We start from the raw sequence: 13,548 nt of genomic DNA, 5'->3' as shown, positions 1-13,548 counted from the left end.
GAGAGGTCCAGGGGAGAGAAACAGATGAATGGAAAAAAGGATGGGTAAATATAGTCATAATACAATATGCATATGTGAAAGTGCAATCAGATAAGTTGAGGAGATGGGTGGGGTTGGTGGGGAGGATGAAAGGGGTGACATTGATCAAGATGCATTGTACCCGTATACTGACACACACACACACACTCAAACACACAACCACAAGATAGTAGGGTCTGAAAGGCCCTGAGATATCATCCAGACCAGTTGTCTCATTTAATAGCTGGAGGTTAAATGAGGTCAGAGATGGGAATGACTTGCTCAGATCATCCAGCTTTGCCAGGGCTGTTAATTCCACTCTCCCTCCAGTCCAGGTCACTAGAAGATGTATGTTCAGCATTATTGTGGAAGAGTAGGGGCCATGGTGAAATTCCATGTCCATGTACAAAACATCTGTCTACTCAGCAGGTTAGCTTCAACACTTTCAGGGTCTGTTGCTCTCTGCCCTCACCAGCAGTCTGGCGGCTGGGATCAGCTTCTTCTGGCCTGCTCCTGATCCAGAGGGGACACTGTATACATCCTGAGGGTTCCTGGGGGATACCCAGAGGGGAATCTTTCTTAAATAATCGCAGAGCACTTGGCCTGTTCATTTGGAGCCTACTTGAAAAAGTGCCCAAGGATAATGTTGTATTTCTGCTTCCCAGAGGCGAAGATGTGGGCACCTAAAGGCAGCCAGTGCCTGGGCCAGGATTCAGGAACAGCTCTTTGGGGAGCTGGGCTTATGGGGCCAGATGGCAGGAGCCAGGCCACGTGCCCAGTGGGAACTGGATTGGAGAGAAGGCCCTGCTCACATGAGGAAACGCCTGAGACGCCTGTCTCCACGGGAGGCCCTGAGCCCAGGCATGGGCAAGGTAAGCCTTAGGACAGTGAGAGTAAGCCTATGAGGAAAGTGGCTCAGTTACCCATCCCGGATCATGTTTGCAACATGTAGGAGACAAGAGTTATACAGGTAAATGTAGAGACATTGTTTTGCTGTTGTTTGCTTTCTTGTGGTACTGGGATTTCAATTGTGGTACTTGGCTTTCTAAACACTTTAACCACTGAGTCACTAAGCCATGTTACCAGTCCTATTTACTGCTGGTTTATTTTTTTAAATTTTAAATTGTTATTATAAAGGTGAAGTATAGAGGGGTGACAGTTACAAAAGTCAGGTAAAGAATACATCTGTTTTAGGACAATGTCACCCTTTCCCTTGCTTTCTCCCCCAGTTTTTCCCTCCTGTCCCTACTTACAAGTTGTATAGTTCATTTTCAACATAGGGTCTAGTGAGTACCTTCACTGCGTTTGTTCACACTTTGTCCTTCAATTTCTGTGCCTCTCTTATCCTCTTAAAGACAGATAAACAAGATAAAAAGAAAATAAAACAACAGAGAAACAAATATCTTGTTTCCATTCCCTGGAGGTCATTTCAATAAACATTATTTTATATGATCAGATGCACATAGGCATTGCACTTTTGTGTTCCTCTCCAAAGAGTATCCTGCTTTGGTCTCACTATGTGTGAATGCCTAGAGTCTTGTATAATTTATCATGTCAGGGTATATTTTAGATCTAGCTTCCTCATATGAGAGAAAGCATACGCTGTTTGTATCTCTCAGCTTTGCTTACCTCATTTAACCTTATTTGTTTAGGTTGATTCATTTCCCTGCAAATAACATAATTCCATTCTTTCTAATGCCCATGTAAAACTCCATTGTGTATAGATTCTAGATGTTTTGGATCCACTCATCCATTGTAGGGCATCTGGGCTGCTTCCATAACTTGGCTATTGTGAATAGTGCAGCACTGAACATAGATGTGCAAGTGTCTTTGTGGCATTCTGTCTTGTGATGTTCTGGTTAGAAGCCCAGGAGTGGTATGTCTGGGTAGTAGGGAGGGAATGCTGATTATTTTTGAGGTGGGGTCTCACTTCCTGCTTAGTTGCATGCTTGAGCAGGATTCACTGATGTTAGGCTACCCAGCGGTAACTAGTATCACAAGAGCACCCCATCCTATCTAGCCTTCCATTGAGATGGTATCTTGTGAACTCTTCTGCCTGGGCTGGTCTTAAATCATTATACTAACAATTTTAGCCTTTCAAATAGGGTTACAGGTGTGGGCCACAGTTGTTCAGCCTATTACATTTTCTGAGTGTGAGTGTGTACGTGCACACTGGGGCTTGAACTCAGGGCCTAGGTTCTATCCCTGACGTTTTTTGCTCAAGGCTAGTGCTCTACCATAGCTCCACCTCCAGCTATTTGGTGGTTAAGATGAGAGAGATAAGGGTCTCATGGACTTTCCTGCCTAGATTGGCTTCAAACTGTGATCCTCAGATCTCAGACTCCTGAGTACCTAGGATTTGGGGCACCTGGCTCCATAGCTTGCTATTGATTTCATTTAACAGAAGAGAGGCATTAAGAAGGAGGAGGTAGCTAGACGGTAGAAGGAGTAGAAGGTAGTACTTAGAAGGAGCATACAGATAGAGATGGGAGTTGTCACTGAGTTTAAGAGACTCGCCATCTGGATAACCAGGCTATGGAAAGAACCACTATGGCCATTGTCTGCCGGGACAAATTCTTTGTCATTGAGAACTTAGAACTTGCAATGCTATTGCCTTATTTATGGTATGAGCATATCCTGGAACAAGTTTTACAATAAACAATCTCTTGAATGCAGTGATTTCCACAAGCTCAAGCCAGTGACCTAAGTGGTTCAAACAGGTTAGAGGCACACAGGCACACTTTATGGTTATGGTCCGACACTGTCCCCCTAGCTGTCCATCCAATCACAGAGAAACTTCTGCGCTTGTGCACCACAGAAGGAAGGGAGGGAGGGAGCAGGATCACCAGCACCTGTGCACTCCTCAACCAATAGACCAGAAGCATGGCACTAGGGGAAGGAGGACAGGGGACCCTGTATCTAGCGGGTCCTGAGAGAGAGACTTTGGGCTCCTGGTTCTGGCCCTCCTCCGTGTGCAAGGAATCTGTTTCATTGTTCTTTTGCTTTCAAGTTAGTCTGCTCTGTCTTCTTTAAACACTTTCCTACCCTTTAATGAGCAGAGAAATGAACTTGAACCCTAGGCAATATCAGTCTGTTAGTTTCTCATGTCCTCATTGAACATTCATAATGTAAAATATTCTGAAAGGCACTCTTGCAAACCTCGGGGTGCTGTAGTTGAACCTTCTGTATCCACATCCATCTCAAGGTACCGTGTTAACTATGCTCTTTAATATGCAACCCTGCCATTTTGGTATCCATACTAAAATCCTCAAACCTAAGGAGAAAACTATATTTATGCTGGGTGCTGGTAGCTCATGCCTATAATCCTAGCTACTCAGGAAGCTGAGCTCTAAGGATTGCTGTGGGAAGATAGCCCAGGTAAGGAGAGCCAGTGAGACTCTTACCTCAGAAAAAAAAAGGAACACACACACACACACACACACACACACACACACACAAAGTCCCACAAAAATGGAGCTGTGGTTCAAGTGCTAGCTTTGAGCAAAAGAAGCTCAGGGACACTGCCCATCTTCTGAGTTTAAGCCCCAGGACTGGCACACACACACATATATATATTTAATTTATCCAATAAGCACTTGGGACAGAGAGAGGACGGGGGCAGGGGGAAAGGGGAGAGGAAGGGAACAACTAGAGAACAGAACCAGGGCTTCTGACACAATCTGTCCTTGTCACAGCCCAGTGGACTGCTTACTTTGGTTCCCTTCCTCTCCCCCACCCCACCTCTGCCCCTCTCTAGAGCAGGCCATGCTCAGACATTCTGCATGTTCTCTAATCCCATCTTAGTCTGTCTTGGGTAATTACTGTAAATCCTACTTAATGGAAGACTGTGGGTTTTCCCTTTGACTCAGGAACATTAATACTTGCATTTTATTGTGGTCCTGTAGGATTTCACATTTTCCTTTCCCTGCTTCTTGAGTTATCAGAAAAGGTGTGTGTGTGTGTGTGTGTGTGTGTGTGAGGTTGTGAATCTAAGGGCAGGGAGAGAGGGACATAAACATAGTATTCAGGGTTTAATTTCATTTTTCTCTGCTCCTGTTTTAGGCAAACCAAGATAGAAAGAGTGGTACGTCTCAAACCAAGGCGGAAAATCAAGGTATTAGGTTCATTAATTTATGGTTTTTCCTTTAAAAAATTAAGCCATATTTAGTAGTTTTATTCAATATGATGCTTTTTTTTCCTCAACGGTGTCACTCTTCCACTTTGAGACACACACATTCATTTCCAGCTTCATGCTCGTTAATTAGAGATAAGAGTTAAGTCCGGAAAGACAAGTGATTTTACAAGAGCTTCTTGATCAAGGAAAGGATAATATATGCCACCCTGGTTACTCACTAAGAATGTTCCATAGGAGAGAAACAAGGTATCTTTATGTACGTGAGAAGGGTGATCTAACTATTAATTAGTCAATCAATGAGCAAAAGGACAGGCTTTTAAGTTTGTGTGTCTACCCCAAGGTTGTCTCTAGAAGCCTTTAAAGATGCAACTCAAATTAACAAATTGTTGGGTAAAATCTTTGGTGGCTTCCTGCCTTGACCTTTGTAACAACCTGAGGGGACAGTTTCAAATTGAGAAATTCTGATTGTGGTTCAGCAACGTGGTTCATGCTTTGTAGTCATGAGCAATGTGGCTGCTCTGAGACCATGTGGATGGGGAAGAGGCAGGTTCACGAGACCACACAGCTGTGCATTTTGCTGGGATGCACAGGCCCCTGCCTTAGAAACGAAATCTACGCCTGTGCAGAAAAGACGGTGGGCAGCCACCCCTGGAATGGCCAACATTGAACCTATTGCCTCTCTGAAAAATAGGATGGGTTGGTTAGTGATAATAATAGATCATTTAATAAAAACCTAATAATAGAGCATTTCACAGCCTTTGAGGTTGTGCAGAAAATTTAAATGGAATAGAAATGTGACCACAGTGTGTGTGTGTGTGTGTGTGTGTGTGTGTGTGTGTGTGTGTGTGTGTGTGTATGCCAGTCCTGGGGCTTGAACTCAGGGCTTGGGCACTGTCTCTGAGCTGTTTTGTTCAAGGCTAGCTTTCTACCATTTGAGCCACAGCTCCACTTCTGGCATTTTTTATGGTCAATTGGAGATAAGAGTCTCACAGACTTCAGATCTCCTGAGCCATGGGTGCCCAGCCCATGATGTACTCTTGAGTGAAAAGTATTAGTGAAGAAAAAGTATAAATGACATATTATTAGCTTTTTAAAAATTAATAAGATATGTGTACATATACTTATACAGACAAAAAATATTTGGGAAGCCAGACAACCTACAGATTAAAAGGCCACTCTGTTTAGCTCCTGTCCCTATTTCTAGCAGCTGTGTGACCTTGGGCAGAAAAAGGTCATTTCTTCATTGACATGCCTACACATTGTCTAGGACTGGATGGATAAATGTTACCTGAAGGGTCAGGCACAGAGAAGAGCTTCCTTACAGGGGACTGTACACTGGTGAGAGCTGTCTCCTTTTTTACAATAAGAAGATGCTGCTGCTGTGTTTTGAACAATCAACACTCTTGTAAAAGAATGGATAAGCAAGGTGCCAGTGGCTCATGCCTGTAAGCTTAGCTACTCAGGAGGCTGAGATCTGAGGATCATGATTCAAAGCCAGCCTGGGCAGGAAAGGATGTACGACTTTTATACCCCATGGATTACCAAAAAGCCAGAAGTAGAGTTGTGGCTTCAGTGGTTGTGCACCAGCCTTGAGTAAAAAAGCCGAACACAGTACCCAGGTCCTGAGTTTTAAGTCCTAGTTCACACACACACACACACACACACACACACTGAGCTGCTTTTCTGACTGAAATTTGAAGTTGCAGAGGCTGGGGGTAGGTCTGGGCATACCCAGATGAGTCAGTTATCAGGTGTGGTAACCAGTATAGCACAGGATAGGGGGCAGGGATTGTCTAATTTTTGGAAGCAGTGGCAAGCCACCCTGTGCACGTCAGTCCTAGAACGTTGACTTTCTTCTCAATGACACGGGTGAATGCTGCACTCCCTCCCTCATGACGGGATACCAGACTGCTCATGCCCAAACTGTGTGTGCTTTTATGATACTGCAGAAGACCTGATGCCCAAGGAAGATGACAGGGAGCCTGATGAGGTGGCTGTAGACTGCACACAGCTGACATTCTTTCCTGCCTTGCACGAAAGTCTACACTCAGAAGATTTCTTGGAGCTGTGTCAGGAAAGACAAGTGATTTTACAGGAGCTTCTGGATCAAGAAAAGGTAATACATGCCACCCTGCTTAGACATGAAGAGCTTTCCTACAGGAGAGAACCAAGCTGGCCTATCTCATGTGGCAAGGGAGATCACCACTCATGATTAAAACTGTTTACTAGTTGATCAGTGGGCAAAAGGATAGGCTCTAAAATTTGTGGGCCCAGGGCCAGGCACTTAAACTAACAACTTATTAGGCGAAATCTGGAACTTCCTACCTTGACTTTCACAGCAATCTGAGGGGCCCCTTTTAAGTTAAGAATTCTTGATCTTGGGCTGGGGAGATGGCTCAGTGGTAGAGCGCTTGCCTTGCATACATGAGGCCCTGGGTTCGATTCCTCAGTACCACATACACAGAAAAAGCCGGAAGTGGCGCTGTGGCTCAAGTGGTAGAGTGCTAGCCTTGAGCTGAAGAGCTGAGGGACAGCACCCAGGCCCAGAGTTCAAGCCCCACCGGATCCTTCCTTCCTTCCTTTCTTTCTTTCTTTCTTCCTTTCTTTCTTTCTTTCTTTCTTTCTTTCTTTCTTTCTTTCTTTCTTTCTTTCTTTCTTTCTTTCTTTCTTTCTTTCTTCCTTTCTTTCTTCCTTTCTTCCTTTCTTCCTTTCTTCCTTTCTTTCTTTCTTTCTTTCTTTCTTTCTTTCTTTCTTTCTTTGTCTTGTGTGTGTGTTGTGTGTGTGTATGTGTGTATCTGCATGTATGTGCCAGTACTGTGACTTGATCTCAGGGCCTTGTGCTCTTGATTAGCTTTTTTACTCATGCTTTTTTACTGATGCTCTATCATTTTAGCCATACCTCCACTTCTAGTTTTTTTTGTGATTAATTGGAGATAAGAGCCTTTGGCCTTTTCTGCCCAGGCTAGCAATATGCTCTACCTCTTACATGTCTACCATACTTCCTACTATGTTATCTTAAGGACCAAGCCTTTACATATGGAATTTTGAGGTACATTCATCCAAGCCATACGGGGACCTTCATAAAGTAGGGTGTCCAGAATAGGGCCCTCTTGCTCAAGTGTAAGGGTGGAATAGAAGATTATGAAGCATATATCTTACAGGAAAGCAGACCTGGGTTCAAATCTCAACTTGACCACATGATAAACAGCAGATGCCATGGAGCATATGGCAGATCTTTCCTACTACTCTGGGTCAGGCTTTGTTGGGGTGGTGAAAGAAAGAGGTTAGATCAGAATGGGGTAGATGTGAGGTGCTCATTAAAGACTTAATTTTCAACCTAGTGCCATTGGCTCATGCCTGTAATCCTAGCTACTCAAGAGGTTGAGATCTGAAAATCACAATTTGAAGCCAGCCCAGGCAGGAAAGTCTATAAGACTCTTATCTCCAATTAACTCCCCAAAAGCTGGAAGTAGAGCTGTGGCTTGACAGAGTACCAGCCTTGAGTAAAAGAGATCAGGGACAGTGGCCAGGCTCTAATCCAAGCCCTAGGGCACATGCACACACACACACACACACACACACACACACACACACACATCCATACTCAACTTTCTTTCTTTCCCCCAAATCAAGAGGCCTGAGCAATGGTGGGCTTTGCAGTCTCACTAGTGAGCTGGGCTCTCACACAGGAATGTCAGTGGAAGAGACACCCTGCACAACAGATGAGGGGAGACAGGGCACACTTGGAGAGGCATGCATGGGGCTGAGGGGTGCTCTGCCCGTGGGGTGGCTCTGATCCTGGCCTACAGATTGAGTGGCCTGGATGGACTGCCAGGAGCAGGTGACGAGCTCAGCTGAGAACCTAAGGTGAGCAGGAGCAGGTCTCTGAGACCGCCGATGTCCCCCCAAGGGACCCGCTCCAGGCAGACTCCTGGAGGATGTGAACCTGCTCCTGCTGTTGCATGGGTTGGGGGAAAGAGCTGGCTTGAATTCCCTCAGTTTCTGCTGTTGTGGCTATGGCACTCAGCATGGGCTTACCAACTAACACATGAAAATCTTCTTTTAAGATCAGCTGTGTTATAGCCTTAATTTCAGCTATGAAATCCCTTCAGCACAATACCTAGGTTAGTGTATGTCAGGGTTACCAGGGCTGAAGTTCTCGGGGTGGGGGCACCTCTGGAGTTCTGCTTGCCATGCAGGTGTCCCTGGTCCCCATTGCTTCTTCAACACCTGTCCACCCTTTCTGAGAGTCACTGAGGCAGCCCGGTGCCATGTGCTCTCAACACCAGCCTGGGGGCTCAGCCCCACACTGGGCAGGACTGAGGTCAAGGTCTGGGGTTTACAGGCCTGTCCCTGAGGTCCGGCTCTCATCTCTCATGGCCATACAAGTTCTATGTCTGAGAGGGTTTATTTTATTTTATTTTTATACCAGTCCTGAGGCTTGAACTCAGGACCTGGGCATGTTGTCCCTGAGCTTTTTTGCTCAAGGCTAGTGCTCTACCACTTGAGTCACAGCTCCACTTCTGGCTTACTTGGTAGTTTATTGGAGATAAGAGTCTCATGGACCTTCCTGCCCCAGCTGGCTTCAAGCTGTGATTCTCAGATCTCAGCCTCCCAAATAGCTAGAATTATAGGCATGATCCACCAGCAGCTGGCTTTTGAGAGTTTTTTGTTTGTTTGTTTGTTTTTGTCAGTTGGGGGTCTTGAATTCAGGGCCTGGGCGCTATCCCTGAGCCTCTTTGTGCTCAAGGCTAGTGCTCTACCACTTGAGCCACACCACCACTTCCAGGTTTTGAGTGGTTAATTGAAGATAAGACTCTCTTGAGGACTTTTCTGCTGGGACTGACTTTGAACCCTGATCATCAGATCTCAGCCTCCTGAGTAGCTAGGATTACAGGTGTGAGCCACTTGTGCCCAGCATTGAGAGTTGTTTTTTGCAGATAGTCTCACCCAGAGATGTTTTTCCTCAGGGTTGTTGTTGAGGGGGCGGGGGAGTGTCTGAAGCACACAGATGACTGCTTTCCCCATAGTGGAGGCAGACCAGGACTAGGGAGAGGCTGTTTTCCATCCTCACCAGTTTTTACTTAAGTTTCAAGTCTCTTGGCTTCCTGGTCACAGCAGGGAATGTGTCATGAATGTCATACATGGTTTGCTATGGCAGCAGGAGCCCCTAGAAGGTCTAGATGGGAGCCTGCATAGCCAGCAGGGGAGTCCGGGAGAGGAGAGGCATCAGTCTCAACTTAGCATGAGATGCCCCTGAGCCTGCTGGAGGGCCTGGGGGAGTCCAGGGGAGGTGAACTAGAAGCAGTTAAAGAGCCACTTCAAAGAGATTCTGCCTCTGTCTGAACATTGGTTCTTTGCAAGGACTGTTTATTCTTTTACTTATTGTTGTGCCAGTACTGGGACTTGAGCTTAGGGTCAGGACACTGTCCCTTAGCTTTTTCTACTCAGAGTTGGTGTCTACCTCTTGAGCTGCCGCTGCACTTCCAGCTCTTTAGTGGTTACTTGGAGCTAAGAGTCTCAGGAACTTTCCTGCCCAGGCTGGCTTTGAATGGCCATCTTCAGATTGCAGCCTCCTGAGTAGCTAAGGTTACAGGTGTTAGCTCTCAGCACGTGGCTATAAGCGGATGTGATTTGGTTCATTGGTTATATTTGTTGCTTCTGGTTTGAGGTAAGCTATGCACTGAGGTTCCCCAGGGTCAGCAGATCTTCAGACAGGCCTGCTCCATGGAGAAGTGGGGCATCCAGCACATGCTTCTGGGCCACTGGGCAGAGGTTGCACAGAGAGCTGTGTACAGACTCCACCCATTCCCAGTTTCACCTCTGTTATTCACAGGCTCAGAGACTTCCAGGAAGGAATGGGAGTCCCTGGAGGTCACTTCCTTTCTCTTCAAATTGTGATTTTACTCCTTGTCTCATCAGTTTGTGGCAAAGAGGAATGAGTGCAGTATGCCCTCGTTGATACTCTGTCTTCTGTGATGAGGGAGCTCACATCTGCTATTATAACGTATATCTCCCTCCCTAGAACCCGGGGATGTCATGGCTCTGAGGAAGGGGAAGGCCCTCAGTGAATCCATGAAGCCACTTCCACATAGACTGATGGATGCTCTCAACGCAGGAAATGGAGTGTGCCAGGGACAAGCCAGAGTGGTGTTTCCACAGAATGGGAAACTCTGGGGCCCAAAGGGGTCTTTTAAATTTAATTTTTAAATTAAATCAAATAATTTAAATGATATTATTAAGTTGTTGTACAAAGAGGTTACAATTCCGTAAGTCAGGTTATAAGTACAGTGCGTGTGAGTCAATGACACTGCATCCTTCATTCTTCTCCATTTTTCCCATCCCATCCCTGCTCTCAAGTTACGTATTTCATTTTTTCCATAGTGTATATTGAATGCCATGAGTGTACTTGCTCACCCTTCATCCCTCCATTTCTTTGCCTCCTTTGCCCTCTCCCCCCCCGCAACATGTGTCCACTTCCTGGTAAAAATGTTCATAAACAGTAGATTACTTGTTTAGAGAAGTTATACTTTTGGATTCTTCCCCTAAGTATATCCTCCTTTAGTCAGTTTGTGTGTAAATGTATTGAGCCCCATACATGTTATCATGCATATTTGCATTTTAGATCTAGCTTCCACATAGGAGAGAAAATATGCCATTTGTCTCTCTGAACCTGGCTTGCTTCACTTAATATGATTTATTCTATGTCTATGCATTTCCCTGCAAATGATATAAAACTATTTTTTCCTAATAGATAAGTAAAATTCCATAGTTACATATATACCACATTTTTTGACCCACTCATTCATTGCTGATCTATTGTGAATAGATCAGCAATGAACATAGATATTCAAGTGTCTTTACCATATCCTGACCTAAAAAAGGTCTTTTGGGCTGGGAAGGTAGCTCAGTGGTAGAGTGCTTGCCTTGCATGTATGAGGCCCTGGGTTCGATTTCTCAGCACCACATAAGCAAAAAGAAAAAAGCCGGAAGTGGCACTATGGCTCAAGTGGTAGAGCGCTAGCCTTGAGCTGAAGAGCTGAGGGACAGCGCCCAGGCCCAGAGTTCAGGCCCCACAAGTGGACCCCCCCCCAAAAAAAAATCACATCCAGGTGAGTGGAAGATAAGACAGACGATCAGGTGAGAGTTTTGACTTGCTGGGATGGGAAGTCTCAAAGTTCTAGCATCCTTCAGAACATGTAGCATTTTGCCAGAACAAGAAGTTGCTGGGACTGAGGCTTCTATGGAGAATCAATGAAACCCAGGTTTAAAGCATGAGGCAGGCAAGAGTATCAGGAGGACAGACCCAGGAACTTACCTAAGTCTGAAAATCAGTGGGCTGGAAGACATAGGAGCTAGAGGCTGAAGTAAGAAGAAAGGGTACACTACTTTTGAAGTAGGAACATGATCCTGCATACACAAAACAGGGTGTGTGTGTGTATGTGTGTGTGTGTGGGGGGGTGTGGGTGTGGGTGCACGCGCGCGTGCGTGCACACACACACACACACACACACACACACACACACACACACAGGCTGGTACCATTAACCTGCAGGCATTGATGTCAGACTGGGAATTTTCCTAATTCAAATGTCTCTTGGAGATCTAGTGGGCCTTGAGTTATGTCTAAATTTCTAAGAGAAGGCCCTCAGGACAGAACCATAATGATTTGTCCCTGCTCCCACTATAGAATTCTGATTTTTCCTCCTCCTGTTTTCTCGGAAGCAGTTGTTCTGATACCCATGAGGCTCTGGGGCATAGCCTGGTGGCCCATCACTGCCAGAGGCCTTGGTAGCTGCAGGCTCTGGCCTGGCCCTGGGTAAACTGGCAGTCCTGGAACGCTAGGATGGTGATAGTGAATTTATTTCCGTGTCTGAACAACTGGGTTCCAGTCACTTCCAGCAGTACCTGGGATGGTAATTATTTAATTATTCCCTGATGCCTTTACACCATAGATTAGTAATTCCCAGAAACACAAGGCTGTCCTCTGCACACAGCTCCATTGATATGAGTGTGATGGATTTAATGCATCGTCATTGTGGTCCCCTGTCAGATCATCCCTTACACCCTTCTGTGCAGCTTCTAGATCCGTCCAGAGTCAGAATACCAGTGATGCTTCATTTGGCCATTATTCTCTTTGATTACATGAAAATTAAATATGTGACTTTTTGTTTATATAAAAATGTAAAATATGAGTTTGACCTTGTTGTTGAGGAACAGCTCAAGAGCAGATCCTCCCATCCCTCCTTCCCTCCCTCCCTCCCTTCCTTCCCTATGGACAAGAGACAGCAGCATCTCCCCCAAGTACTTCCCAGGTATTTTTAGGTAAGGCTATGTAGAGAAGGCCAAGAAGGCATGCTAACCTTAGCCATGTTCCATGTCGAAGCTTCCTGTCTGGGTGAATCTCCATGACTTCATAAAATGCACAGGTGCCTGTGTCATCCCTACTTAACGCTGAGGCTTTCTGTGACATACTTTATATAGGGGTCATTTCTGACCTGGCTTCGTGACTTTTTCTCCCTCACCCTTACATGTACTTGTCCACACATGTCCACATACACACATACACACATATAGGCACATAGGCAGCTTTTTGCACAGTATTGTCTATAAACCGAAAACATGTCAACCTGCTTAAAGAGAGTGTCCTGGAATTCTCCTCTCCCATTTTGAATCTTCTTGACCCCCTACCTTATGTTACCTCTTCAGGGATCACTTCTCTGATGTCTCCCTCTCCTAGCTCAGCAGGGGGAAGACACCCTTCTCTGTATACCCAGAGCACCTCCACCTCTCTTCCCATTCTGTTAGACTTTCCACATCCTGAAGGCCCCTGTAGTTCCCTTCCTTGTGCCTTCTACTGGGTGGGGCACATGCAAATGAATGAAGGACAAATAGATCGAGGGCTTGTGAGAAACATGCTTACATCAGATTCCACCCCATGGTTTGCAGCCCCGCTGATGCACATGGCCCAGTTTCTCAGTGTTTAGTGTTTAGATCATCCATATCAGAATCCTCTGGAGAGCTTATTAGTGGTGGCTTCTGAAGTATCACTCTGCATCTGTTAAATAGAAACTTCTAAGGATGTTACCAAAGAATGTGAATCTTAATCAAGATGCCTAAGTGATTAGTATGTGTACTAAGTTTGGTGTTTTTCTTGTTGTTGTTTTGTTTTGTTTTTGTGCCGGTCCTGGGGCTTGGACTCAGGGCCTAGATGTTGTCCATGAGCTTTTTTTACTCAAGCACTCTTCTGGTTAAGCTACAGCTCCACTTCTGCCTTTTTTTTTTGGTAGTCAATTGGAGATAAGAGTCACAGTTTTTCCTGCCCTGGATGGTTTCAAACCATGACCCTCAGCTCTCACCCTTCCTGAGTAGCAAGAATTACAGGTGTAAGCCAT

General features: G+C 45.4%; 1 protein-coding gene across 2 annotated transcripts in view; it reads left to right on the top strand.

Moving 5' to 3' along the window:
* Window positions 1–13,548, top strand: part of Wdfy4 (WDFY family member 4) — a 270,144-nt gene that overhangs the window by 163,386 nt on the left and 93,210 nt on the right. For both annotated transcript variants that reach the window (XM_042696276.1, XM_042696275.1), the window contains exons 41-43: window positions 684–890; window positions 4,081–4,132; window positions 6,103–6,269. In XM_042696276.1, the coding sequence (XP_042552210.1) occupies window positions 684–890; window positions 4,081–4,132; window positions 6,103–6,269 (426 nt within the window). The remainder of the gene's footprint in view (window positions 1–683; window positions 891–4,080; window positions 4,133–6,102; window positions 6,270–13,548) is intronic.

Source organism: Dipodomys spectabilis, unplaced genomic scaffold (assembly GCF_019054845.1).
Source record: "Dipodomys spectabilis isolate Male_0828 unplaced genomic scaffold, ASM1905484v1 ptg000207l, whole genome shotgun sequence".
In the NCBI taxonomy this organism is placed as follows: domain Eukaryota; kingdom Metazoa; phylum Chordata; class Mammalia; order Rodentia; family Heteromyidae; genus Dipodomys; species Dipodomys spectabilis.
The sequence above is the reverse complement of the archived record's forward strand: the minus strand, read 5'-3'. Positions and strand labels throughout refer to the sequence as shown.